Source organism: Asterias rubens, chromosome 1, assembly GCF_902459465.1.
Source record: "Asterias rubens chromosome 1, eAstRub1.3, whole genome shotgun sequence".
Taxonomy (NCBI): domain Eukaryota; kingdom Metazoa; phylum Echinodermata; class Asteroidea; order Forcipulatida; family Asteriidae; genus Asterias; species Asterias rubens.
The window spans coordinates 8,374,553-8,400,228 of NC_047062.1; the positions used below are offsets into that span (position 1 = coordinate 8,374,553).

At 38.0% G+C, this 25,676-nt stretch overlaps 1 protein-coding gene across 1 annotated transcript; it reads left to right on the forward strand.

The window, feature by feature from the left end:
• The first annotated feature begins 4,605 nt into the window (after nt 1-4,605).
• LOC117296125 (transmembrane protein 26-like) lies at nt 4,606-16,487 on the forward strand. Its single transcript, XM_033779002.1, has 3 exons — nt 4,606-4,796; nt 15,112-15,307; nt 15,796-16,487. Exons 1-3 carry the CDS (start codon nt 4,606-4,608, stop codon nt 16,441-16,443), a joined length of 1,035 nt encoding a protein of 344 aa, XP_033634893.1. The 3' UTR covers nt 16,444-16,487.
• Nucleotides 16,488-25,676: the final 9,189 nt, after the last annotated feature.

Here is a 25,676-nt window from a genome sequence, read left to right on the forward strand (position 1 = left end):
TATCACCCGCTCTAACGAAAAAAAGTTTAACTTTTACTTTTAATGGTCAGGAACCATGACAAAAATTTAAAACGTTTCTTATAAAACACATAAGAATTGGTCACGTGATATATTGTCGGGATCCGGACAAAAACTCATTTTGAGCACTTTATTTCACTGCTATTAATAATTGGTGGACTTTTTCGAGCAATTGCTCAAATGAAAGCGTGTAACTTTCTCGACCCCCATCATAATACCATCAAAATATTTGGGTCAAATCAGCCAAAAATCTGACATAGCATCTTTAAAGAAGAATACAAATATGTAAAAACACTTAGCAAAGTGCTTAGAAACCTGGCCTGGCCGCAGGCAGATACATGAACTATAGGAAACAACCTCCAGTGGGGGTGCTACACAAAAATGCTGGAAGCAAAATAAAAGACAAGAACCCTGTTGGGGAAAGCCAATAGTGACAAAAAGTCACTTTCAAAATAGCTGACCTTTTGGTTCTATCTCTAGTCGTCCAGCTCTAGTCCTACTGTACATGTACATCTCCATTAGACTCCTCCAGCTCTGGTCCAACTGTTAACTCATACCTGCCATACCGGATTTGAATGGAAGAGCCAGATGTTTGAGATAAGGCATACAAACAAAATATTTTATGTTGGCATAACGGGCCCCCTAAAAATAGGGTAGGTAGTTTTTTGGTTTTTTTTGGTGTTTATCCTTCCCTCCCAGCAACGAAAATTACATGTTTTTAATTGTATAAGTCAGTATTAAACACGTTAACAAAAGAAAAAAAGGCTACACACAACATAGTATATTTTTAAATTCTTGATGACATTTAATAGATTTTAATCATTAAATTTCTTCCCTTGAAAAAATTAAAATACCCAGGGTCGCCCGTATTTTTATGGTAGGTCAGATTATGCCAACATAACAATTTTTGTTATGCCTAACAGGCCGCTAAAAATTGTAAGTATTTTATGATGTATTGTGACTTATTATTGACCCCATTCACCTGACGTTGTCATCATCATAACAACCTTGGATGCACCATATATGGGTGCACATGTCTTATATATATGAAACTACGTCCAATATAGAGGGCGCTGTTAAATATATTTGTGTCTGTCATTTATATTTGAGGTTTTTGGTCCTTTATATATATTTGCCGTTGATCGGTGGTCTTCTATATATTTGTTTTGATCTATACATATTTATTATTTTGCTCTTAAATATATTGGTTTGCTCTTATATATGCTTTTGCTCGTATTTATACAGGTTTGTTCCTATATATGGGTTTGCTCCTATATATGGGTTTGCTCTTATATATATGGGTTACTCCTATATATATGGTTTTGCTCCTTTATATATAGTTTTGCTCCTATATATATGGGTTTGCTCCTATATATATATATGGTTTTGCTCCTTTATATATAGTTTTGCTCCTATATATATGGTTTTGCTCTTATATATATGGGTTTGCTCTTATTTATATACTTTTGCTCTTATATATATGGGTTTGCTCATTTAGTCATAAACGGCCCCTCATAGGTATGGTCATTAAAGTAGTTTTTTATTGTATAGCTCCGGAAATATGTTCCTCTATATATATACAACTCCACATAGCCCCCCCCCCCCCATGCACAGGTAAACAAGCACACAAAGCTCAGCTCGGCCAATGATTGGTCTTCTTTGACCTGAGTGAGGTCACTATTTGACCTTGTGACATCATGCATATATTTAAATTATATCTGAAAGTAGGAGGCTTTAAATTATCAGTCAAAGTTTTTGGATGATGAAGAATTTATATTTTTAATAAAACACAAATATAAACACTAAAGCTTTCTTATATTTTTTTCTTTGGGCGAGCAAAGATGTTAATTTTGCAATATACTATGTTTTGCCCTGACATGAAGCAATGTATGCTCAGCATTTTTCCAAGTCCTGTAAACAAAACAATCCACAGGCTTTATTTTTTATAATAATGGAACTTTTAGAAGATGAATAAACTTTTACTTGCCAATAGGAGACTTTCTAACGCTAGGCGGCAGCAGACATACCGGGTAAATTTCCATTGTTGACGTAGTTCTGAACATGCGCATAATTCTGAGAACAATGGATTTACCCGGTAAGTCTGCTGCCCTCTATCGTCCCAGAAAGTCTCCCATTGTACAACAATGTCAACTTCTAATTAATTCCTTCCAAGGATCTTTTCTTAGTATATAGTTATATACGTCCATTCACTCCTGCCCTTAATAAATTATTTCTTGTCAATACATTGACATTTTTCGTCCAGTGACGACTTTCCTTTAGTCTTGCTTTTGTCTATTGGTTTTTGTCAATACATTTAAATTGTTATGTGTCAAAGACTTTATCTTAATCTTGCTTTTGTGTAAATGTGCCTGTATGTTGATATTTTTACACTTTTTGCTCTATCGCTACTGTGTTTAGTACTTCTTGATCATTTTTGTGGATTTATAAATAAAAAATTAAAAAATTGTAACATCACAAAATAAACTTTGTAAAGTTGTATTCAAATAATGTCTTGAGAGTAATATCTTTTCAAACAGTTTTTGTACTTATCGGACTTCCAACTTTTTAATAGTAGATTTTTTTCAGAATCATCTCTACATTTCAATTGTTCAGTTCTTAGTTTGCAGTTTTAGGCAGAGAAAGCTGGGCTAGGGTGGGTTGGCACTTTGGATGTGGCCAGGCAACATCATGGAGGTGCGCGAAGGGCTGAAGGCTTGGCACTTTGTGTTGATAAGAGTGATTCTTCTCAGTGCACTTCATGCTTTGGCCAAAAATCAGTTACTTTGAATACTTATGAGAGAAATTCATACCAAGTTTTGTTGCCTTAAAGGGAAGGTACACCTTTGGTAATAACTCAAATATTAACTTAAAACCTTACTTGGTAACGAGCATTGGAGAGCTGTTGATAATATAAAAACGACTCCCTCTGAAGTAACGTAGTTGTTGAGAAAGAGGTAAGTTCTCACTTAAATAATAAAAGGCTTTTGGCTAGAAGTCTTTTATTGTTATCTGAAAGCACACAAATTCGTCGAACAAGGGTGTTTTTTCTTTCATCGTTTTCTCGCAACTTCGATGACCAATTGAGCCCAAATTTTGACAGGCTTGTTATTTTATGGTTATGATGGGATAAATTCAGTCATAAATTCAGGACGCTTTTTAAGGGTCGATTTCTCAAAGAGTTAGGACTAGTCCCAAGAAATATCAACAACGTACAGCTAGTCCTGAGTTAGGACGCCTAACTCGTCCTAACTCGAGATAAGACTAGTCCCAACTCTTTGTGAAATCCAATGATTCAATACAGTGAATACAGTGAGTCTGTATTTTGTTTCGGGCATAGAACAACTCCTTGATCTATGTTTCGAGTAATATAACAATTTTTAATTTTGTTTAAGAGTCTGACATGTAAACATTAGCTTTAATTCAATCAAATTAAACTCGTCTCACGTGACCAATGTGGCGCCCTCTTTCAACCTTGTGTCTTAGTGAACATTGACATCATCTAATAATAGACAACGAAGACGTGCAAAGACGGTTTTAAAAATGCCAGTGTAAAATTTGGGAGGAAAAATCATAATCATCATCAGGCTAGTCCAATGCCATTGCTCTATGTATACAATTAAGCTGGGTAATTAAGCACGAATTTGCTATGTATGGGCTAATGTACCTTATTAATGCAGCTAGTTTATAGTACTAATACAATAATCATCAAATATACTTTTAAAAGAAAGTGCATTATTAATTCTAATTAGTCGAACATTGTCATTCTTCATTACATTTGCAGTAAAACAATTTGGTATAACGTAATGGGTCGTTAATTACAATTGACAATACACTGCTAATTATATAGAGCCTGTCCCAACTTAACTCCAACGACCCTTCCTAGTTTGGTACCCTTCCCTTTTTGGCTGCTTTGTGTGACAAAATAATGTCCACGGTTAGCTCACGAATTGAGTCAAGGAAAAGGCGATAGTGGCACTAAGCAGTCACGAAATGTCCTCTTACACAAAAATGGATTCCATAAGGCATTAACAGCTATCTATATTAAACATTTTTACTGATGCTGTTTGTCTATAAATAAAGAACGAATCAATGGATGTGATCTCAATTTTATTTGCACAAGAAGCATCAAAGGACCTCTGGCGAAACTACTTAAAAGGCAACACCATACAAAACGAACATGTAGGACCTATATAAGGGAGAACGGATATTTTGGGAAACAACTTATTATAGAGACAAAAAATATTAAAAAACCTTTAACAGAAAACTATAAGATATAGGGCCTGCCAGTTCAGAATAAAACAACCATAAAAAAAAAAAACGAATTAATGTCGAGTATTTATTATGATAATAAAATGACCATCAGGTTTGATACTACGTGTTTGTCTTCACCACGTGGTCGACTCAAACCAAACCCGCGTTATAACAGTCACAACTGGCAGGACTCGTATCATTCACTTGTTTTTACGCGGCTATAGCTGGTAACCTCAGTTACACCAACAACACATATAGCGAGTACATAGGCCCTACGTCCAAAAACAAAAGAGTTGATAATCTCTGTGCTGAATAGGGACCTGTCATTAAGAAAAGATGACTATCATATCTAAATCGAAAGCGATCTTTGTTCGGCTGCTCTTTGGTGCCCACGGGACGTTAGCTGTTATTGTTTTAGCGACGCTCACTGAGGTGAAATGGTTCTGGTTTGCCGAATGCTTAATTCTGGTATCCTTATTGGAGACATTTGTGACATTGAAAGTCAACAAACACGCTGAATGGAAATGGTAAGAAACTATTCTTCACATTATTGATATGTTAATATTATATATATTTTAATGTCAAACTGAATCAAAGAGTTTTAACTAAAGGCAACAACAAGGTACAAATCGTCATTGGAAACATTTCGATTTGAGTTTTAAACCATCGTCGAGTGGTTTGTTTACATTTCTCTAGTGCTCCGTACTTGCTTATATAAAACTATTCGGAAATGTAATGTTTGTAAGTGATGTTTGAAGCTTTGCATGGTTTGAAGGATAAGAATTAATCAATAAATGAAGGTAAACTTGCGGGACAATCAAGTAATAATTCTCTTTTGGTGGAGTGTTTGCTGTGGAAATAGCCGATTTATGTCTCGAATTTCGAACTCTGCTCGTCTTCTGCAGAAAGCTGGGATGTATGGTCACTAATGGTCATCATTTTTCGCATAAAAACTTACTTGGTACAGCAATAGGGAGCTGTTGGTAGTAAAACAGTGTAAGAAATGGCTCCCTCTGAAGTATAACGTAGTATTCGAGAAAGAAGTAATTTTTCTAATGAAATATTCAAATTTGATTTCGAGACCTCAGAATTTGACTTCCCGGTCTCATAACTTTGACGACCAATTGAGTTCAAATGTTCAGGTTTGTTATTTTGTAAGTTTGTTGAGAAGAACTGGTCTTTGACAATTACCGAAGGTGTCCAGTGTATAGTGCTTGAGGGATCAATATTTTTGGCGAGAAGTTATATCCACGTTGTTCGTGTTTATGTCTTTGGCGATGGAATATTAGTTTTTAAGAATGGCCTCGTATAATGAGTCAGTTTGAATTAAAAATGTGAGAAATTTGTAATGGATTTGTGATTATTCGAGTATGCATTAATATGTTGACGGTAAATTTAAGTTATGTGGTATCTACAATAACAAATAGGGGTGGTATCAATCAGCATCTCATTCCCGATGGGTTCGCATTTTCTTCAATTAATTATTTTTTCTGTCACTGGAGGGGGAGAAAGTATGATACTTTGTAGCCGAAGCAGGCCCATAAATCACCTTGAAACGCAACACCGTTCCCAAAGCATTTTGCGCTTTTGAACTCGTTTGTTTCCATGAAACCTCTATAGGCAGGTGCAAATTATTTTGATAACGATCCGACAGACAAAAAGGGAGAACTAATTAGACGACTGTTAAACTCACTGAGTATTGACACTGAGCATCAAAATCAAGCTGTTTCAAGTCATCAAACTCTTCACAGATTGTAATCATGTTTCTTTCTTTTTTTTAATCGATGGGATGTATCTTTTTTTTTGGGGGGGTGGGGTTGTTTTCTGTATAAATTTAGCAAATGAAGTCATCCTTCTCTCACCGTTCCTCCAAAGAGCAAGTGTCACTATGTTTTGTAATAAGCACTTCGGCTGAAAATCGTGTAGATGTATGTGTTGTTTCTTATTTTGATTTAAGGTCTAGCGAATCCCATCAACCAAATAAGTTGTGATTTCATTACCATGAACAAAATTGCCTTTGCTGTATCATCTCGATTTCATTTTGTCATAGCACCTGGCCTGTTTCTATAATGTTGATTCGACGACAGCAAAAGTAATGATCTGCTTTTTTGTTTAACCTTTCCACAATTATTTTGTCTAAAACTTGTTATTGTCAATGGGATTCTGCCTTTGTGCACCTCTCTCCTGTTCCAAAATATTTTTTTTTGGTATAAATTTCCCCTTTTACCATTCAAATTAGATTTGAATTGTGTCCAGGCGGTCTTAAACTTGACAGCATTCCTATATATGTGCATTAACATCTGGCCGCAATCTTCGATGTCTCATAAAAGTGATCAACTGTTTACATGTGTCGCATTCCATTTTTGTATGATTATGCATATACCAGTCATCGGATACCATGCGAAACAATTGGCGTTTTGTTCTCTCGAAACCTCTCATTTCGCATACTAATCTTGCTTTCAGACAACAATCTTGAAGTAATCTTTGACATTAAAGTGAAGGTATACGTTTAGTTATCACTCTTTAAAGTAATGGCAAAAAAATTTGATAGGCTATGTACAAAGCATTTTGAGAAACATTTCACTTTGAAGTAATGCGGATATGTAAAAAGGTACCTGCTTTTTTATGCCCAAACATTCGTCCTATGTGATTCTATCCGGAATTTCGGCGATGTCTAAAAAAAACGCGACCAAATTTTCAGATGTTAAGTTTTATTGTTTGCATCTACATTTGTATATAAGGATTTAAACAATCAAAGTCATTAATACGGATCTTAAAACAGAGGCAGAGGTGGACATAGCCTATGGGCTGAAGCACAGGCGTAGTTTCAAAAAAGGACCATTTATTATTAGTTGCGCTCAACAAAATTTGTAATGGCTAAATACTAATAGCTCAGAACAGCTGGTTAAAATAACCTACAATTAGTGTTTATCCCATCTATTACATTGCAACTTATATAAGTGTATGATGGTACCAGCATTACTTTTGGCAAACATGTTTATAAAACGCGATGGCGTCATCATAAGCACTGAATTAACACAACAATGAGTTGAACAGCATCAATCATGGAGGAATCAACTCTGTTGCTAAATTCTCCTGGGCCCTCATCGTAAAGGAAACCGGCCCGTTTTATAACATTTCTGGAAGTTGCATAATCACTGTTTCAAAAACACTGTGCATGAGTCTGATCCTTTTGTGGGTCTGAGGGGTGCATGTCGTCGACCAAGTTTCTGAAAAGTTTCACACTTACAATACAAATAGTTTATGTGGTTGGAGGACGATTGGAGTGTGTCTTGAAACAACCTTGCTTTGTTGGGCAATTACGATTGGGGTTACACTTTTATGTTTGAACATGGTAATGTTTAGCCTTTTGCTTTGCAAGGCAATTAAGATTGTGATAACGCTATATGCCTATATACAAGCCATGTGGAACACTGACTTATTAATCATAAACGATTTAATGAGCTTCAGAAATGAGCACTTACAGTTGTTTCAGTCGGCAACTGCTCTATATTCCGACACATGTGCCGAAAGACCCTACATGCATAGGGCTTTAGGAAAACACACTAATGGGTGTTGGAACATAGGGGCGTCGAAACATAGGGGCGTCGAAACATGGTGTGTCGGAACTTGTGTGTAACCGTTCAGTCCATATTATTTCCAAGTACCGATGTGCAATATCCATCACCATAAAAACTTGGTGTTGCTGCGGTTGACACTTTTATTTCTTAATAGTCTAGGTTTGTTATTAATTTATATTTTTTCGATTTATAGACCTAAGCTACCTTAATTCGGATTTTATGAGTTCGGGTTTATGCTTAATCGAAATCAACCATCTGTTAGATGTGAGTTTCAACCCCACGCGAGCTGCATGCCTTATGTTTTAAATGATGCACACTGGTAATTACTCCAAAATTATAGCATAACAATTTACTTGGCAACGAGCAATGGAGCTGTTGATAATTATAAAACATTGTGAGAAACGGCTCCCTCTACTCTGAAAGAGGTAATTGCTCACTCAAAAACTTTCAGGCAGGAAGCCTTTTTATGCATCTGAAAGCACACAATTTAATGCAACAAAAGTGTTTTTTCTTTTCATCGTTCTCTTGCAACCTCAATAACCAATTGAGTCAAAATTTTCACAGATTTGTGTTTTTTTTTAAATATGTTTGATACACCATAGAGGAAGGAAATCTCCAAGTGAGAATCCATGGTCTTTGACAAAATTACCAAATGATGCACACTTGGTGATCGTCTATTTTGGCGGTGGTGTTATTCAAATCGAGGACTTTCACAAAAAGGATTGTGTCCCATACAGAGTGAGGACGTCCTTGCTTCACTTTCGTGTACCAAATGGGAACGTCTCCTTAAAAAACTGCCAAAACATTGGGAAAACAAAGAGATCTCTTCTATTTCCTGGATTAGCAAACGTGCATGTGACCTATGAGAAAAGAGGACAATAGTTCCCCGGTTGGAGAGCGTGGACAAAACCAATAGGGGCTGTTGCTCAAGAATTAAACATGAAAGAAGGACAAACGAGGTCCCCGAAGAAGGCAGGTGTTTACAGTGTGTGTTAAATTCCTTACCCCCTCCCCTCTTTCCACCACGTCTAGGTTTATCCTGTGTTAGTTTTGATTTCTAATTGGCGGCCATTTTGAATTTCTAGGTTAAGTTCACGCAACTCTCCCTCTACAATGTTATTTTCCATTTTGTCATCACCATGCTATAAAAGTGGTTTCCCATGCTCTGTTAATTGTAACGGGAATACTCAGCCAAACTTACACGCAGCGGGGTATGAGAGAGAATAGTCCCCGTCAACTGGGAGGAAACATCGGGTGCAGCTGCGTCTCCGTGCCCTGTGAGAGAGGAGACGCCCGATGAAAGCTTAAGGGGGATTTTAAAACGTTTAGATATTATTGAGTTAGAATTAATAAGCCATGAATTATCATCAAGACTGTAAAGGAGCCATGGAGCCAAACACGCTGTGAAGGTATGTCGTCAAAAATGTTGACATTTCGAAGAGGGAAACAAGTTCTAGGGAAATGGTATACCATTTAATATTTATAAAACCGTGTCCAGCGATATTCTCAACAAACACTAATTTAACAAAAATTAAATGACGTAATGAGACTGGACAAAGAACAATTAATTTGGTGTTTTATCCTAACACCAATGTGACAAGCGATGTAAGCCTAAATCCAATGCTTTCTGGGCCTTTGAAGGGATTCGACCCCTACTATGTAAACAGCACTCATTATTAACAGAATGACATAACCACCACCGAGAAAGATCAATGCAGAGGTTGCCCTTTCAACCTGTCCCTTCGTCACCATAAGGCGCGAATGGGGTGTCCGTTGTATTTTGAATTGGAAAGCACCGAGAATAGGGCACATAAAAATACACTAAACAAAGTTAATAACAATAGCAATAATAACAAATTCTTATATAGCGCATTTCACAATAACCGTATCAATGCTCCTTACATTAGTGCCCTGGTCATGGGGCCAATAACATCCCTGTAATGTTTCTCAACTCCCTTGGGAGTATACAGCCCTGAGCTGTCTGTAAGGCGCTTGTGGCTTTTTCATACACAATATCAACCTCTACCATCGCAGGTACCCATTTATACCCCTGGGTGAAGAGAAGCAATAATAGTAAAGTATCTTGCTCAAGGACACAAGTAGTGTCACGACCGGGATTCTATCATGAAATGTGAATTTAGCATTTTAGAAAACATCTCAATTGCCAAATGCTTTTTTTATTAAAAAGTGTATAATTATAACAAGTATAGATGGATATCACATGACGTCATTGACCGCCATTTTTTATGACAAACAATTGGGAAAGTGCACACGGCGCTATGCATGACTCTCAGCCAATGATAGCTCTTCACGCATTGCGCAAATGCAAGGGGGTCTATGTAGAATGCGCGTGATGAGTGCATTGTCGCAGAAATAATCACTACCAGAGGTAAAAATCAGAACTATCATTGCATGAAGCGAAGCCGAGTGAACTAGAAAAGCCAGATTAGGCACAAAGGAACGAAATGCTTTCAATTTAGGCCTACATTTTTTATGACTCACACATGAACATTATTCACAACAAACACAAACAGAGCCGCGACACCCAACGCTCGAAAAGCGTTTTTGGAAACCCGTCCCCGTGTGGCAACCGATCGGCACGATTGTTTTGGGAACGACGATGAGAACTATAAGCACATTAACACCGGTCTATTACGTCATGTGTCATTAAATGCATGATTAGAAATGGGGCGGCGTTATGTAATACGAGATATTATATGAATTTCATTATATACACATTCACTTCTCTGTTCCTAAATGGAGATGTGATAATAATAAAAAATCACATGTATCAAAAAAGAATAGGAGTTCTTTATTTCGTCTTAGTGCACTCGAACTAGTAATTAACTATTTTGTGCTTATAGTAAACGACAAAAAAATATTTTGGGCACACGCTTTGATCTCGAGCGCACGAAATAATATATTATTTCTTTTGCTCGAAATAATCTGGTCGCCTACACGAAATAACTTTATGAGCACGAAATAAAGACTCAAATTATGTATTGGCAAGCACAAATGTTTCATCACGATTTCACTTTAGAGATTCCGTAATTCTTGTTCAAAACTTTCACAGATCTGTTATTTCATATGCATATGTTGGGATACAGAGCATACTCGTCTTTAAGGATAGAATAGAGAAAGAATAGTGTCTGTACAACAATTTCTGGTCAAAAGAAATTCCATTGAAAGTACAAGGAGTTCACACTTGTGCGTAATTCACCCACGGGGGTAATAATTAGTCCATGGTAATTAAGCTATACCGTGTAATACTCTTCCCCAACTAATTCCTTCTTCTTAAAAAACCGTTATCCAGAGTCTCCACGGATGTACTTTGAAATCTGATTTTCTTGCGCATGACTGATATTTGATTCGATAATAGACTCTCATACATGACCTGTTATTGACAAAATAGGTTATAGATTAAGATGATCATCACAGTGAAAAACTCAAGTTCGTCAAAGAGCATCCCTGAGATTCGCTGGAAAAAATATTATCCCCTTTCTGAACTTTGTGAATGACATCGTTGGTGAAAACATTAAATGACAGCGGCCCAGTGACACTACCTTGAGGAACACTATATATTGAGGAACACCAGAGCTAATCAGACCACGGGGAGTTCATACATAACTCATTCATGAGTCTTTGTTGACGATCAACTAACAAATCTTTGACCCAACTCCAGAGAGAGCCAGAAATGTTAAAAATTATGTCACCAAATTTGAGGGTCTTCGTATAGCTATATTTCCTCAACCCTCACAGTTTTTCAGACGGAAATATTTCTGCTTGTCTGACTCAATGTAAGATACATTCGGTGAAAGATCCGAAATCTTTCAAGTAGAATGTCAACATCTTATAATGATCAATGCGGAGACCGTCAATGTCTTAAATTTTGCCTTTACCGACCACAAGAAAGCATCACCAAAGATACTCGCACTGTCCTCACTGTTTAATCAACCTTCCATCCTGGGAATTCTGTGTCGCTTTTACACTGAAAGATATATGTATGTGGCCGGTTTAAATGAAAGATTTTAATGTGGAAACATATCTTAGTTCTCTGGCCTCAGGGCTTTATTCACACAGTCTGTCGGAGAAGAACAAGAAGTTGACAGTTGTTATTATCCCGACATCAAAGTATAGAATCAATAATACTTATGAGAAACAATAACATTGCAATAAAATCAACGTAACTTAATATATACAGTGCTTATGCCTACGAGTTATTCAAATAATAAGGCAACTAATAAATCCACAAACGGGGCGGGTTTCTCTCAGCCCCGGAATTAAGCAATTAGAAAAATACACATCGCTAGAAAATGTACATTAATGTCTAAGCGATTACTAACTAAGGCCATCAAATAACGATTGTAGTTGGATGGCAACATTAAAGAAAGAAATAATATAAAACAGTATTTCCTCTGGCAGGTTCCCGCCAAAACCTTTATGGCGTCCGCCATCTTGGAAACGCCCAAATATTCAATTAAATAAACCTTGCAAACTGTGCAAAATATACCTAAAGAAATATTACTCATCAAGAGCTCAACTATCTCTTTCTAATAACTCAAAGTCATGTATAATAAATAAAGAAAGGTTAATGAAACTAAGTTCTGAAAAAGGGCGGAACTCCTGATTGCCGAATCTCAATTCGGAATCTTGCCAAAACAACATTAAAAAGTGGCTATAAATCTAAGCAAAATGTATAAAACAAGTATAAATGCAAGGGATTGTATGAAGGTAAATGCAATTTATGATAAAGGGGAAATGTGAAATAAATAAAGAAAAAAGATCATTACCTGTCGGAGAAGAACAAGAAGTTGACAGTTGTTATTCTCCCGACATCAAAGTATAGAATGATCCGAATTGATAAATTTGAAAATAAAGCCACCGCTGGGGGCGCTTGAACCGGGGTTTTGAAGTGTGAATAAATGACTATATATTGAGTCAACAAAGAAGCATAAAAAATACGTTTACACACGTTTTTCTGCCCGTCACATGTACATATTGTTTCGTTAATTGTTGTTGGTGTGTGACGGTTAATGACTAAAGACTGCTATTGGCACTGGACGCTAATGAGTATTTACTCAAATAAAAACCTACCTTAGTATACGGAGAGCTGCTGATAGTATGAAACATTGCGAGAACTAATCCCCATGTTAAGTAATGTAGTTTTTGAGAAAGAAGTATAATTTCTCACTAAAATAATAATATTATGATCAGTGTTCTCCTACGTCGTTGTGGTTTTGCTCTCCTGTCAAAAAAAACCTGTGTAAATCGTTGAGGAAGATACTTAATTCGCATTATAAAGGATGCCATTTTTTGCTGTTTTCTGAGCAAAATACTGACTGTATCCAGCTGAAACTTTAGACGTGAATGTTCAGGTATTTTGTCAAAACTTGCCTCTAATCATGCAACTTTTACAAAACCAATTTAATTTTTATGACCCTGCTGAATAAAGATAAGATATGAGATATTTGAAATATTTTTGCAAATGAAAAAAAAAAAAAAAACACGCACCATTCGGGCCATGTCATCACGAAGCAATTTACATGCGACCAGTTCCAGGCAACTCATAAAAGGAGAGTCAATTCACAACGAATATCGTATTATATGACATCGTTCCAAATATAACTCTATTTACTCTTTGTAGAACGAAAAACACAATGTCTACAGATTTACACTAAACTCACACAGTTTGAAGATAATTATAGTATAAAGCTTCCTTGGAAATATTAGTTGCTGAGGAGCTGTAGTTTTAAGAAATGAGTAAAACAATGTCTTGAAAATAATTTTCGTCTCACTGATCAGGAGACAAAAACTATTTAAGCTTTTAAAAACGTATTTTCATGACATTGTTTTACTTATTTCTTAAAAACTACAGCACCTCAGCAACTAATATTTTAAGGGAGGAAGCTTTGTATTGTCCTTATCTTAAAACTGTGTAAGTTTAATGTAAATCTGTGGACGTTGTGTTTTGTGTTAGAAAAAGTACCCAGACCCTTTAAGTGGTCCAGCATTTCGGTTGAATGACTCCAGAGTCCAAGATGCCTGTAAAAGTTGCCTTGTGTGACGAGGCCCTCGAATTAGTGAGACAAAAAGTCGTTAAAATGGTTGACTATCTAATGCTCGGAATTAAACATTAATTAACGAACCACTATAGTCAGGGCCGTCTTAGTCTTGAGTCACACATCTTCACTTCTTATGGTTTTATGTCTGGAGATTATTATTTACAATCAATCTCGAGTGATTCTTCACTTGAAATGGAAATTAAATTAATGATTGGTTGGCTTGATGGGATTTAACGATGAAGCGTTGAGATGATTATTGGTCGATTCTTCATCGGACTGCGTGAAGTAATTTTGTAGGCTAATCGTCTTTAAAGGATGACTGAAGGTTAATTTTTAATTTTACAAACACCACGAAGAGATGCAACGATTGTGGTCGGGCTGACGTACTTTGATTCAAAGTGTCAATTGTTTTGTATACAAATTAACAAAATTACACTTTGTGAAAGACTCAAAGTCTTGAATGTAAGGTTTTGAGAAAATGTTAGATTCGCATTCTGAAAATATTAAAGACAGTGGACACTATTGGTAATTGTCAAAAATCAGTCTTCTCACTTGGTGTATCTCAACATATATGCATAAAATAACAAACCTGTCAAAATTTCAGCTCAATCGGTCGTCGAAGTTGCGAGATAACTATGAAAGAAGAAAAAAACACCCTTGTCACACGAAGTTGTGTGCTTTCTGATGCTTGATTTCGAGACTTCAAATTCTAAACTTGAGGTCTCGAAATAAAATTCGTGGAAAATTACTTCTTCCTAGAAAACTACGCCACTTCAGAGAAAGCCGTTTCTCACAATGTTTTATACTATCAACCTCTCCCCATTACTCGTTACCAAGTAATGTTTTATGCTAATAATTTGTTTGAGTAAATACCAATAGTGTCCACTGCCTTTCAGTGCATTTCAAAAGATGTGGATTTTAGAGAAAAAAAAGCTTTTCTAAACCTGACCAAGAGGTGAAAGTGGGTTGCCTCCCCATTAGTTTTATTTTGTTGGGTCTTTCTCCCTCTATCTTTTTTTTTTTTTTTTTTAGGGGGGGGGGGGGCGGCTTGGAGACCGACTGCACTTCTCATTGCCAACCAAATAAACAGCTTCACATTTTTAATGATCTTGTCCCTATAAAGTGTAAAATGGTAATGGCATCTCCTCGATCGTAAACACATGTCTAAACTCATGTCGTGTACTTATTTTGGTTTGCAGGTTTTTGCCGAGCGTGTTCCTATACCTCCTGTGGATCGTTCCGCCCATCGTCCTGTTGGAATACTACGCCCTGGACTATCGCCAGTACAGGCTCGACATGTCCGACAGCAAAACCTGTTACGTTGACTTTAATGACAGATGTGCGAGCCAGCAAAACGTCACCAATGACGAAACGTCGAATGGAGTACTAACCCAGGTATTAACGGTCAACATGTTTTTAATTTTACTTTCAAAAGATTACTGACCGATAAATAATGCCATTTTATCATCTTTCTGTAACCGGTCACCCTGCTAACTTTTGTTGAAAGTGAGCAGGAAACAAATTAAGCTATATTTTCTGCATAAGCAGCCTAATAAAATTGGACCCACATAAATACTGCAACAGAAGATCGAAGGTCTTCAATAGTCTAGGCATCATGAGCTGAATTACTGCAGTTCAGTGAAACTGTGTCAGTGTTTTCTTGGTAAGTTCTCATTGAAAATGTTGAATAGAGTAGTCCCAAGCCTCAACACCAGACGGCAGCTATCAGAAGGTCGCGCCATCTCAGAATGTGTTTACACGAATGCGTAACAATGTTAGTCTTATTGGCATGGCGTCAGCCAAAAATGCCTCAGCAAAGTAAGGCGACAGGGGAAATTAGCAGAATGTTAAATATTTTGTTCGGTTTGCTGTATCTATTACAGAAGACATACGACGAAGCCCGCCATTATAGCCTCATCTTCCAACAGACGATGATGCTCGTTCTTATCGGAGGACGCTGGCTGGGACCAAAGGGAGCCCTCTCTCGAGATCAACTGTCTCAACTTCTTCTGGCACTGACCGGCATGGCGGCAGACATGTTGGAGTTCGTCACCGAGACGGTCAAGCTAGAAGAAACTGCGTGTAACCAGCTTCTAGTGTACATCATTATGGGTATCTGGGCGTGGAGTTTGCTCCAATTCACCCTCGGGTTGACGGCCACGAAGCAGAAAAAAACCCGAGTGGTCAGCTCAGCGAATAGTTACAACCCGATCACGAGCATTGCAGCGTGTTGTGAGACGGAAATGTGGGCTCTAATGATCAGCGTTATCATGCAGGACGGGCCCTACCTCACCATGAGGCTATACATCATGTTCACAGTCAACAATTTCGGGCAGACGATGATCTTCTTTACCGCCAAAAATGGCATCCTTTTCCTGCTGCAGGTGTACCGGCTGTACGTTGTTGTAATAGAGAGGCGGAAAGCGGGAAAGGGTGGTCATTCTAAGAGAGCTGATGACACAGAAGGGGTGCGGTTTCAAGTCAAAGAAGCTAGAACACCCACTACACCTATTGATAGGCCATTTCTTTGAACGTTAACGTTAACTATAGTTAAACCAATCAAAACGACCGTTAGGACCAATAGATTCGCTTTAGAATTAAAAGACACTGGACACCTTTGGTAATTGTCAAAGACCAGTCTTCTTAATTGGATTTCAACATATACACAAAATAACAGACCTATGAAAAGTTGAAGTCATTGGTCGTCGAAGGTTGCGAGAAAATAATGGAAGAAAGAACACCCTTGTCACACGAAGTTGTGTGCTTTCAGATGCTTGATTAGCCTTGCTCAAGGCAGTCGCATTATTCGCTCCGAAAATACGCTGCTGTAAACCCACCCGTATACCCTGTGCGTGGTGCGTGCGATCACACCGCATGACCCACCCGTATACACACTGTCACATCGTACGACTACTGTTTTATGTGCACACAAGTCATCCGCACTCGTACCACTAACCGCATGCGGAGGCCGTCAGGCCGACAGCCTTGTCGGGTCTGTAACTTCCGGGTTTAATGTGTTGTATTGAAAAATTTCCACAAGTGGAAAAAAATGGGAGGGCTCTCGGATATGCTAGTATGCAGCCATGAATATGTATATCTTTCGTCAGACCTATCAGACAACACAGGATGTGAGGCAAATGAATTATTCATTTTGACGTCCAATCACGCACTTCCCTTATCACGACCTTTGGACCATATCATGCGTCAGGCCGTGGTGGTGGTGTGTGATGTAAACATGTCTCGTCTTTCGCGGGCATTATAGTAATGAGGTCAGTGGCTTCAACACAGACCCTACAAGGCTGTCGGCCTGACGGCCTCCGCACGCGGATAGTGTAAGGGGGCATCGTGTCGTGCGATGTTACGCACAGTGAATACGGGTGGGTTTTTATACAGCGGCGGTCTTTTTTCGGAGTGAATAATTCGACTGCCTTGAGCAAGGCTAATGCTTGATTTCGTGACCTCAAAATCTATAATTCTAAGGTCTCGAAATCAAATTCAAAGAAAGTTACTCGAAAACTACATTTACCTCAGTGGGAGCCGTTTCTCACAATATTTTATACTATCAACAGCTCTCCATTGATCGTTAACAACTAAGTTTCTATGCTACGATAGTTTGAGTAAATACCAATAGTGTCCACGGTGTATTTAAGAAAAGTGTTGGTTTTTACGCTGTGATCATTGTGTACCAAGTAGATTCGTGTGTAATATTCACATGACGATAATGTTTTGTTGAAATATTTATTTCAAAATTGCATATTAATTAATTTATACGGGGCCAAGTTTAACTGCACTGTTTACCAAACGAACTTTAATGATGCGCTTCTAAACAAACAGTCCATGGCCTGGTAAAGCACGCTCCAGGAACCGTGGGTTTAAACTAATGAATTCACTCCAACACTGACTGAGATACGGTATCTGTTTGTACAGTTCTGATGAAACTATTTAAACAAAATCGAATTTTGATCAGGACATTGCAATAGTTTTTTTCTTCTTTTTTTCCCTTTAGACATACACAACAGTTACAAGTTGTACAGGGGCTGTTTGATTTCTGGATGGGTCATTTTGACCGTCATTTCTTGAAATGGGTCGGGAGTCTTAAAGGCAGTGGACACTATTGGTAATTACTCAAAATAATTATAATCATAAAACCTTACTTGGTAATGAGCAATGGGGAGAGGTTGATAGTAGAAAACATTGTGAGAAACGGCTCCCTCTAAAGTGACGTAGTTTTCGAGAAAGAAGTAATTTTCCACGAATTTGATTTCGAGACCTCAAGTTTAGAATTTGAGGTCTTGAAATCAAGCATCTGAAAGCACACAACTTCGTGTGACCAGGGTGTTTTTTTCTTGCTTTATTATCTCGCAACATCGATGACCAGTTGAGCTCAAATTTTCAAAGGTTTGTTATGTTATGTATATGTCGAGATACACCAATTGAGAAGACTTGTCTTTGACAATTACCAATAGTGTCCAGTGTCTTAGAGTTTATATGAAGACTGACTCGTGTATATTTAATAGACCTAGACCCTATGGCAATATTATAATATTGAAACTGTGTTTTAATAATTTTGTCAAGTTTATTTTAACGGCCTCTGTGTCAAACCGAATTTAGTGACATTTTAAAACAATTGGTCAGCAGTGGTCTTTTAGCGGAGCATGGCCGTGGTTGTTCTTTCCAATAACTCCATCAAAATTAAGAGTCAAAGCAGAAAACACTCCCATGAGATGCTCTGCATGGAAAAGGCCCTTGTTGCTTCGTCACTCGTGCGTGTGGTCTCCAGTTCCAGTCGCGTCGCGGCTCCGCAGCTAGCTGCCTTAAAGTCACGAAAGCCTTGAAGAAAGACTCAAGTACTCTAACTGGTGTGTCTGTGGATGAGATGGGAGAGAGATGGTTACCACAATTGCGGTGATAATAACGATAAAATTGTGCGTGTTTGGTGGTAGAGCTACTGAGTTAGAGAATAGAGATGCAAAACTGATTGAGATGACCGAGGGAAATAACTGACCGCTGGCACTGTCATAGGGAGCCTGTTACACTGGAAAAACTGGGGTATTATAAAAGACACCGACATTATGATGATGCAAAAAAAAAAAAAAATTACACCATGATGGTGTTGAAATAGCACTAACTTCAGCAAAAACAACTGTTTTTAACACCCTGATGTCAATTATTGTGTTTAGGCCTAGGCCTACATGTTTTATATAACAACATGGTGTTTTTACCACAATTGTTTGCAGTGTACTGGGCCCAATTTAATGGCTCTGCTTGCCGTAAGCACAGAATTGGCGCTTACAGAAGCAGGGAATTCTTTGCTTACGGCAAGCCTATTTCACGGGTGGCGGCGAAATTCGGCACTTGCAAGTAAGCGGTGAATCGTGATCGTAAGCGCAGAATTCGGCGGTAAGCAGAGCCTTGAAATTGGGCCCTGTTTGCATGGTCCTCCATTTTGGGAGTAAAAAATGCAACACTTTGTGGACACACGTCTGCACGTGCCTAAAATCCGAAAGTCCAAAATGGCGCAAACAAGATTAACTATATGATTACGTCACAGGTGTCAATACAGTTTTTAGAAAGCGTTGGCGATGGATTTTTTAACCATCCGGGAAATTGTTTGTAAATTCTTGTTTGAGTCTCCTTAACTTAGGAATAGAAGTGTCAATAGTACGCCGTAGTAGTTATGTCCTTTAAGCAATACTATCCGGAGGACATTATTGCATATATGCAATAATGCCCGCCGGACGGTTTTTCATATGCAATCGTGTCACTGCTGCATAATGCAATTGTGTCCGCCCGGACACAATTGCATATGCAATTGTGTCCGCCCCGTGCAAAACCGTCCTTGCAGTAAATTAAACGCCCTTGGGCGACGGAACACTTTCGCCATATTTGACAAGCTAAGTGCATGTCATGATGTACATGGGAAATGTTCGGCCGTTGGGTATTTGCTGCAATAATAAAATACGTGAATATTCATGCTGCATTATATGTAGATTCAGTGCATGCACGCTCGCTTAGCGCGCACATACAATGTGTACAGTAATCCTGTCCGCCGGACGGTTTTTGCATAACCCCGGACACGATTGCATATGCGAAAGTGTCCGGAGCGGACAATATTGCATGGCGGACACAATTGCATCTGACACCGTCGATATTTACCGGGTATTAAATTTGCCCCTTTCCCAATATTTTGTGCGTTTTTAATAGTTATGAATTAACATTTTTAGATGATTTTTTTTCCAGGATAACATTAAAGCTTTCCTGGTGTTTACCATGTTTAGAGTATATTGAAAGTATTGAATAACACATATAAAAATAATGGGTAAAACCAAAATGAATGTTTTATCCCCGATGCAAGTTTAACATCCATTTTAAAGATAGGATTATGTGTCCCCCCCCCCCCCCTCCGTTCTTGTAGATTTTGCAAAATTTTATTTCTCACGACTGCAGCATTATTTTTAACAAATACATTTCGTAACTCATTCATATGGAAACTCGTTTAACTTGATTTAAAGTGGAACAAGGAAGAGAGTGAATGTGTTTTCTCTTTCAAGCTGGTTATTATTAATTATTATAACGAAAACGAAGATTACATTTTAAAGACACTGTACACTATTGGTAATATATTGTTAAAGACCAGTCTTCACAGTTGGTGTATCTCAACATGTGCATAAAATAACAAACCTGTGAAAATTTGAGCTCAATCAGTCGTAGAAGTTGCGAGATATTAATAATGAAAGAAAAAAACACCCTTGTCTCACCACGGTCACACGAAGTAAGTTGTGTGCTTTCAGACGCTTGATTTCGAGACCTCATTAATTCTAAATCTGAGGTCTCGAAATCAAATTCGTGGAAAATAACCTCTTTCTCTGAAACTACATTACTTCAGAGGGAGCTGTTTCTCACAACGTTCTAAAACTATTATCAACCTCTCCCCATTACTCGTAATCAAGAAGGGTTTTATGATAATAATTATTTTGAGTAATTACCAATAGTGTCCACTGCTTTTAAAAAGAAGAGAAAATACCATAATAAATGCATAGTTGTTATTTCTCAAAATAAAAGCACCATCTACCGAATTTGACCAAGGACATATGTAATAGCGTTGTTAATTCCGTTGTGTATTTACGTGGATTTGTGTTGCTCATGACGTCTTTGAATATGACGAAACAATACGCGGTGCCTCAAAAACAATGTCATATCTTTCTGTCATCAGGTTAAATTAAAGCCATGGGACTTATCCCTAGTTGTATAAGCGCGTGTACTACCGGTAACCAGTTCCCCAAGGCTTTATGCTTGGTCTCATCTGGGTCGCAAGTGAAGGCCAACCGTCTTGCTATTCTTTGTTGATAAAAATGTGACAGGCTGCAGATTTAGGCCTCTATAAATTGTAATTCTGGCAAATTAACGCTCAGAATAAATAGCGCCTTTATAGCGGCTTTTTTAGCAGCTTTATAAAAAATATAGGCCCCGTATGCAAAACATGGGTGTGGTTAATCAGTTAATCATTGAGTGTTGGGTTGTCATTTTTAACCTGCAAAAAAAAAACATTGGTTCATCAGGAGGATTTTATAAAAGAACAATTCAAATGTCTCTAAACAGTCCTGTTTTTAGTGATAGGCCTATCCTTCACGGGGAAATTTATGTTTATTTAGGCTCAAAATTGTATAATAATAATAATAATAATAATAATAATAATAATAATAATAATGAGAACTTATAAAGCGCACAAATCCATCAAAGTGCTCATGGCGCTAAATACAAAGAATAATATTTACATGTACAATAACCAAAATTGAAACGTAAGCCTAAGCTAAGAAGAAATCCAGAACATGTTGAAGAGAAATACAGTACAAATGCAATATCAAAGAAAACATCGAAGGGTAGAAATCAAACCATTTTCTCAAATACTTGGTTGAAAAGATGTGTCTTAAGGTTTTTCTTAAATTGTGTTAAAGAAACAGATGATTTTACTAGTGCTGGCAATTTGTTCCAAAGGCGTGGGGCAGCATGTGAGAAAGATCGGTCTCCCCTTGAATGATTGGATATGGGCTCAATAAGGAGACTAGATTGTAAGACCGCAGTTTGCGAGGAGGATTGTATGGTTTGAGTAGATCATCAATATATGCAGGGGCATTGTTGGTGAGTGATTTATACACAAAAAGCAGAAGTTTATACTTAACTCTACTGCTTACGGGTAACCAGTGTAATTCTTTCAAAATCGGAGTTATATGACAGGACTTTTTATTTAAGGTGATAACACGAGCAGCATAGTTCTGAATACGCTGAAGTCGTTCAATTTGAGTATTAGGAAGACCATATAGAAGTGAGTTACACATGTCAAGTCTGGAAACGACGACGGAGTGGACTATTTGCTCAGTTGCTTTTTGTGTTAAATATTTCCTCACTTTGCCTATATTACGAATGTGAAATGTTGTAGAACGTGCAATACTAGAAATATGTGAATTAAGTGTCATGGAAGAGTCGAAGATCACACCAAGATTACGAGCTTTGGTAACAGCGGTAACTTCGGAGTCACCTATATTAATATGGGGAATAGTAACTTTAGAGAGTTGTTGGCGTGAACCAAGTATCATAAATTCAGTCTTGTTATCATTAAGTTTAAGGAAATTGTCTTGCATCCAAACACGAATTTCACCAACACACGTTTCAATACAACTGATGCTCTCATCAGCAAAATGTTTGGATGGTTTAAAAGAGAAATACAACTGAGTGTCATCAGCATATACATGATAGTTCAGTTTGTGTTTCAGGATGATGCTATGAACTGGGTAGGTGTACACCGTGAACCACAGCGGTCCAAGAACCGACCCCTGAGGGACTGAAAAATCATGAACAACTGGGTCCGATGTGGAATTGCCAATGCGTACATGTTGTGGTCTGTTTTGCAAATAGGATTGGCACCATTTAAGGGCATTGCCCTGTAAACCAATAATATCACGTAGTCTCTTGAGCAAAATAGTGTGATCCACGGTGTCAAAAGCCGCACTTAAATCAAGCAGAATCAGGGCAGTCACATGGCCTTCATCCATAGCACATAAAATGTCATTTTGCACCCGCAATAGTGCCGATTCAGTGCTATGCTTGGACCTGTATGCTGATTGAAATTTATCAGCAAGGCCAGAGTCAGAGATAACAGTATTCAATCTGGAGGCGACTATGCGCTCAATGGTCTTGCCAACAAACTTCAAATTAGCCACCGGTCTGTAGTTATAAAAAGTCTCAATATCTAAACCTGGCTTCTTGATTAGGGGACGAATGTAAGCAGTCTTAAGACTGTCTGGAAAATTACCTTGCTCAAAGGACTTGTTCACAATAGTAGTAATAAGAGGTGCTAGAACATTATTACACCTTTTAAGAAGATGTGTAGGTATGGGGTCCAGTTCACATGATTTAGAAGGAGAACTGCTTATTAATTTTAGAATCTCAGACACAGTAGCAGATTCAAACTGGGAAATTTTTGTTACATGAGCACACACAGGTAAATGGTTAGTCTGCGATATAGTAGAACTAGTTGCTACAGGAAAAATACTACGAATATTAACAATTTTGTTGCTGAAATGGTTAGAAAAACTATCTGCCAGAACCGCATCTGATACACTACTGGGTAATACAGGCTTTTCCTTTGTTTGATTTAGTAACCCATCAACAACTTTAAATAGTTTCTTCTGATCTCCTGAACAATCTGTAATTTGAGAGGAGTAATATTCAATCTTAGCTACATTAATTAATTCATTAACCCTTTGTCTTTGATTACAATACAACTGTCTATCAATCTCAAGTCTTGAGTGCCCAGGATTGAATTAATCGTCCAGGATCATTCTACCGATTCCATCGTGTATTGTCTTTGCTCACGGTGTACCCCCTGCCCAATGTAAGTCAATAATTAGGGAGCCGACAATACCAAACTAATTTGAAGAGTTTCCACATAAAACTAAAGGTTCTGCTTTTCCTATATGTGATCCAACCCCCCCCCCCAAATTAGGGCCATGTAGTCCATTAGTGGCAGAGGTTTAACCCTGGAGGAGGGGTGGGGCTGGTGCGGCACGTACCCACCCCATCTTTGTCCCGTGCCCACTCCATACCCAAACAAATCCAGACGCATGGGGTTCCCAAACAAAAGATAATGCATGCCGCCCCCACTCTCACACACCTACTCACACACTGGAAAGCAGTGCCCCCATCTACACCATCACAAGACCCATGGATTGTAGATGAGGCTGTTCCTTGCTCTATGGGCTGACACACCCACATGGAGCCGACGAGATGAAGAATCCACGTATAATGGTTTATCGAAGCTCAGTGATTATTGTTGTAATATAAGGGGATATATCAAGAGGGTGGGGTCCTGGGGTTAAATTTCATATCACTTATGTGCACGATTTAGATTCCCAATGACCCGCCATCTTAGTTTTTCGGGTTTTGTCGGAACCCTTCAGTTCCCTGATAAAATTCTGGGTCCTTATAATCGGGTTGCAAACGCTTCAATCTCAGTTTCTCATGAATTTAGGGCGAGGCCTATTATTAAAATGTTCACCACTCGTCGGTCTCACAGGCATATCGCAGTTCCATGCAATTTTTGATACGGGAACTCTTTCATAAATTGTCTTATTGGAGGGAGTGAGTTTCTGTTGCCGAAGTCTTCCTTGTGTTGTGAATGCACTGAAGTGTGTAATTGCCTATAAGAGTGCCCTAAAAAATGCCATTAGTAGGATGATGGCCTTCAATAAAATCAGACATTCAAAATTACAAGGACGACAGGTAATGTTTCTTTTCCATCCTCAGTTTGGTTGGAACAGATGAAAAGAAAATAAGATAGCACCGCGTACTACATTAATAGGCCTACTAAGCCAGATGCGTTAAGCTCAGCACAGTTTTGCCTGCATGACCACAAGTTTTAATTTGCTAAAGCTGCATAAATTATTATGGCGGATCTGGCAGGTGACGAACTTTGATTATTGTTAAGTAGAGGGCGCTGTTACTCTTCACTGTCGATTATGACATGCATGACAGTGGCAGCTCGTGAAACTGAACCGTGAAAAGGGAAACTCGAGGGGAGGGGGTCAGCGTTTTTGTTTTGAAAAAAATCGAGAAAAAAAGCAGAGAATAAAATAAATAAAAAACTATGTTGTTCTCTTGCACTCGAAAATAAATGTCAATGACGTTCGAGCAGGTGCTATGTAGGCCTTCTTCAATAGGGCCTAATTATTTTATAAGCCATTTGTAACACTAAAACAATTTTGAAGAAATAGTTTTGTCAGTTTCTCCATTCGCAACGCCTAGGAGAATAAAGACCCTATTACCAAATGTTTTTAATCTTCTAATAAAGACAGTGTGGGGTTCTGTACAATAAAGCCATGTGTGGGCCTAGCCTGACTCCGTGTCAGCAAGACACTGTTATTACTATAGGCTACTTTCCAAAGAATTTGAATCGCCAGGGGGGCTTTTGTTGGGTTTTACTGCATCATAGAAATTGTGTTTACTTGGGAGTTATTGAAAAATGTTAATTCGGGACATGCTTTTTGAAAATTTCATTTTACTGTCAGATTGCATTTTACCACCTTTTTATCCTTCTCAGTGTATTGTAGGCCTACAACTCATTCAAACTTTGGCGCGGTGTGTGTGATGCTGGCATCGACGCATCCCATACAAATCGCATCTCGACGTTGTTTTCCGTGCAGTTTCAATCAGCCGTTCAACACAAATCGGGAAACCCGGCATTCATTTACTAAATAATCATCCAAGA